This window comes from Penaeus japonicus, unplaced genomic scaffold (assembly GCF_977035675.1).
Source record: "Penaeus japonicus unplaced genomic scaffold, GWHDUDI00000001_assembly GWHDUDI00000003, whole genome shotgun sequence".
Taxonomy (NCBI): domain Eukaryota; kingdom Metazoa; phylum Arthropoda; class Malacostraca; order Decapoda; family Penaeidae; genus Penaeus; species Penaeus japonicus.
The window spans coordinates 45,336,673-45,338,964 of record NW_028234405.1 but is presented as its reverse complement, the minus strand read 5'-3'; the positions used below and the strand labels follow the sequence as shown (position 1 = coordinate 45,338,964).

At 43.3% G+C, this 2,292-nt stretch overlaps 1 protein-coding gene across 1 annotated transcript; it reads left to right on the top strand.

Annotated features, from left to right (window-relative positions):
* The first annotated feature begins 661 nt into the window (after positions 1-661).
* Positions 662-1,594, top strand: LOC147472182 (uncharacterized). Its single transcript, XM_086553932.1, has one exon. It carries the CDS (start codon positions 669-671, stop codon positions 1,548-1,550), a length of 882 nt encoding a protein of 293 aa, XP_086410058.1. The 5' UTR covers positions 662-668; the 3' UTR covers positions 1,551-1,594.
* The last annotated feature ends 698 nt before the right edge of the window (positions 1,595-2,292 follow it).

Below are 2,292 nucleotides of genomic sequence, written 5' to 3'. Positions count from 1 at the left end.
GGAAACACTGCTAGATAAACATGCATATGCACATATACACACACGCACAAACGCACCACACACATACACACACACACGCACTTACACATACAAACTCACTCACACACGCGCGCGCGCGCGTCGTTCACACACACACTCACACATACTCACAGATACACATGCAGACACAACTAAATAAACATGGATATGCACATGCCAACACACACACACACGCATATTTATATATATACACACATATGCACTCACACACAGACACACACATACAAACTCACTCACACACACACACACACACACACACACTCACTCAGACTCATTCACTCACACTCACGGATACACACGCAGACACAACTAAATAAACATGGATATCCACATGACAACACACACACACATATACAGATACACACAAACACACTCAAACTTATACAGGCACACTCAAACTCACACTCACTCACACACGCTCACACTCACTCACACACACTCACACTCCCTTACATACACTCACACATCTGTACTGAAACACAAGTTGATAAACATGCATATGCATATGCACACATATGTACGTGTGTATGTGTATTAAGCTCTTCTCGGAAGAATACATCAGAGAAAGCGAAACCTGAAACGGTAATATAACCAAACGTCGTCAAGCCTTTGATAGGAAAAGCGACAGGATGGAGCAAGAAACGCTGCGCATTCACGTCGCCTCAGGGGAGATTGTTCCCCACGTTTATTTGAAGTGCGAGGGGATGAGTACCGGGACCCCCTTCCTGCTGGATACCGGGCTTACGCAGAGCGTAGTTTCACTGGAACAGGTTGAGGCTTGGGGTCTCGTGGACAAGATACTGCCGAGCAATTACGAGGATGAAGTCGGGCAAGTCGAAATAGACATAGAGATCAAAGGCGAAACATATTGTATGTTGTTCGCTATTGAAGACACTGATTCGAATTTGGCGGGGCTTGATATTCTCAAAGTTCATTGTTCCATCATCGATTTATATAACTACACGCTGACCTTCCGTGATCCAGTGACAGAGCATCTTTTGCATACTCCAAGAATAACAGTCAATGTAAATGGGCAAGATATAGAAATGAAGGTCGACACAGCCTTTGAAGCCGAAATGACCGGACCACTGAGTGTAGCACAGGAATTGAACTTACCTTTGGAACCTGTCAAAGCCAAAATCAATGTAGAAACACACGGGTATAATTACGCCATTGGACAAGCTGCCAATGGTCTGCGCGTAAAGTTATGCGGAATGAAGTTTAAAAACTGCGAATTTATAGTAGATACAGAAGAGTGTCCAGAGTTTGCTAGAGGTCCTTTCATTGGGATACCATTCTTTTCGGGCGCCAAGCTGCAATTCAACCCGGATGGGACGTTTGAAGTCACCTACAAACACGAAGCTTTCGCAGCAACAACGGAACGCAGGGAAGAAGGGGTTGAATCTCAACTCAACGAAGCCAGACAGGAGAACGATCAAGCGTGTGATGAATCTCCTGCGACGGAGGAGGAGACTCCGGGAGGCGAGGCTGCAGGGGTCCGACAGGAGTGACTTCTGCCTTCACTTGTTACAAGATTCAACCACAATGTCCGTTCTATTCGTAGCCTTGTTTTCCTTTAGTATAGTGTTGTAAAAAAATAGAAAAAAATGATTAAAAAATGTAATGCTGTGAAAAATAAAAACAAAAAATATATATACATATGCAAGATTTTGCATACACAATATGCCCTAAATTCATATTTTGGCATATCCATGTTTATTCAGTTGTGTCTCGTGTGTATCTGTGAGTCTGTGAGTAAATGTGAGTGTGTGTGTGTGTGTGTGTGTGTGTTTGAATGTGTGTGTGTGTTTGTTTGTGTGTGTGTGTGTGTGTTTGTGCATATGCTTGTTTATCTAGTTGTGTTTCCGTGTACATGTGTGGGTGTGTGTGTGTGTGAGTTTGAGTGTGAGTGTGAGTGTATATGTGAGTGTGTGTGAGTGAATGTGAGTGTATGTTTGTGTGTCTGTGTGTGTGTGTGTTTGAGTGTGTATGTGTTTGTTGGTGTGTGTGTGTGTGCATATGCATGTTTATCTAGTTGTGTTTCCGTGTATATGTGTGAGTGTGTGTGAGTGAGTTTGAGTGTGAGTGTATATGTGTGTGTGTTGGCATATCCATGTTTATTTAGTTGTGTCTACGTGTGTATCTGTGAGTGTGTGTGAGTGAATGTGAGTGTGTGTTTGTGTGCGTGTGTGTCTGTGTGAGTGTGTTTGTGTGTGTGTGTGTGTGTGTGTGTGTGTATGTGTTAGTGTTTGA

What these genes read in the sequence shown, in the direction of transcription:
- LOC147472182 (XM_086553932.1), top strand. Translation starts at nt 669, where the DNA reads ATGGAGCAAGAAACGCTGCGCATTCACGTCGCCTCAGGGGAGATTGTT.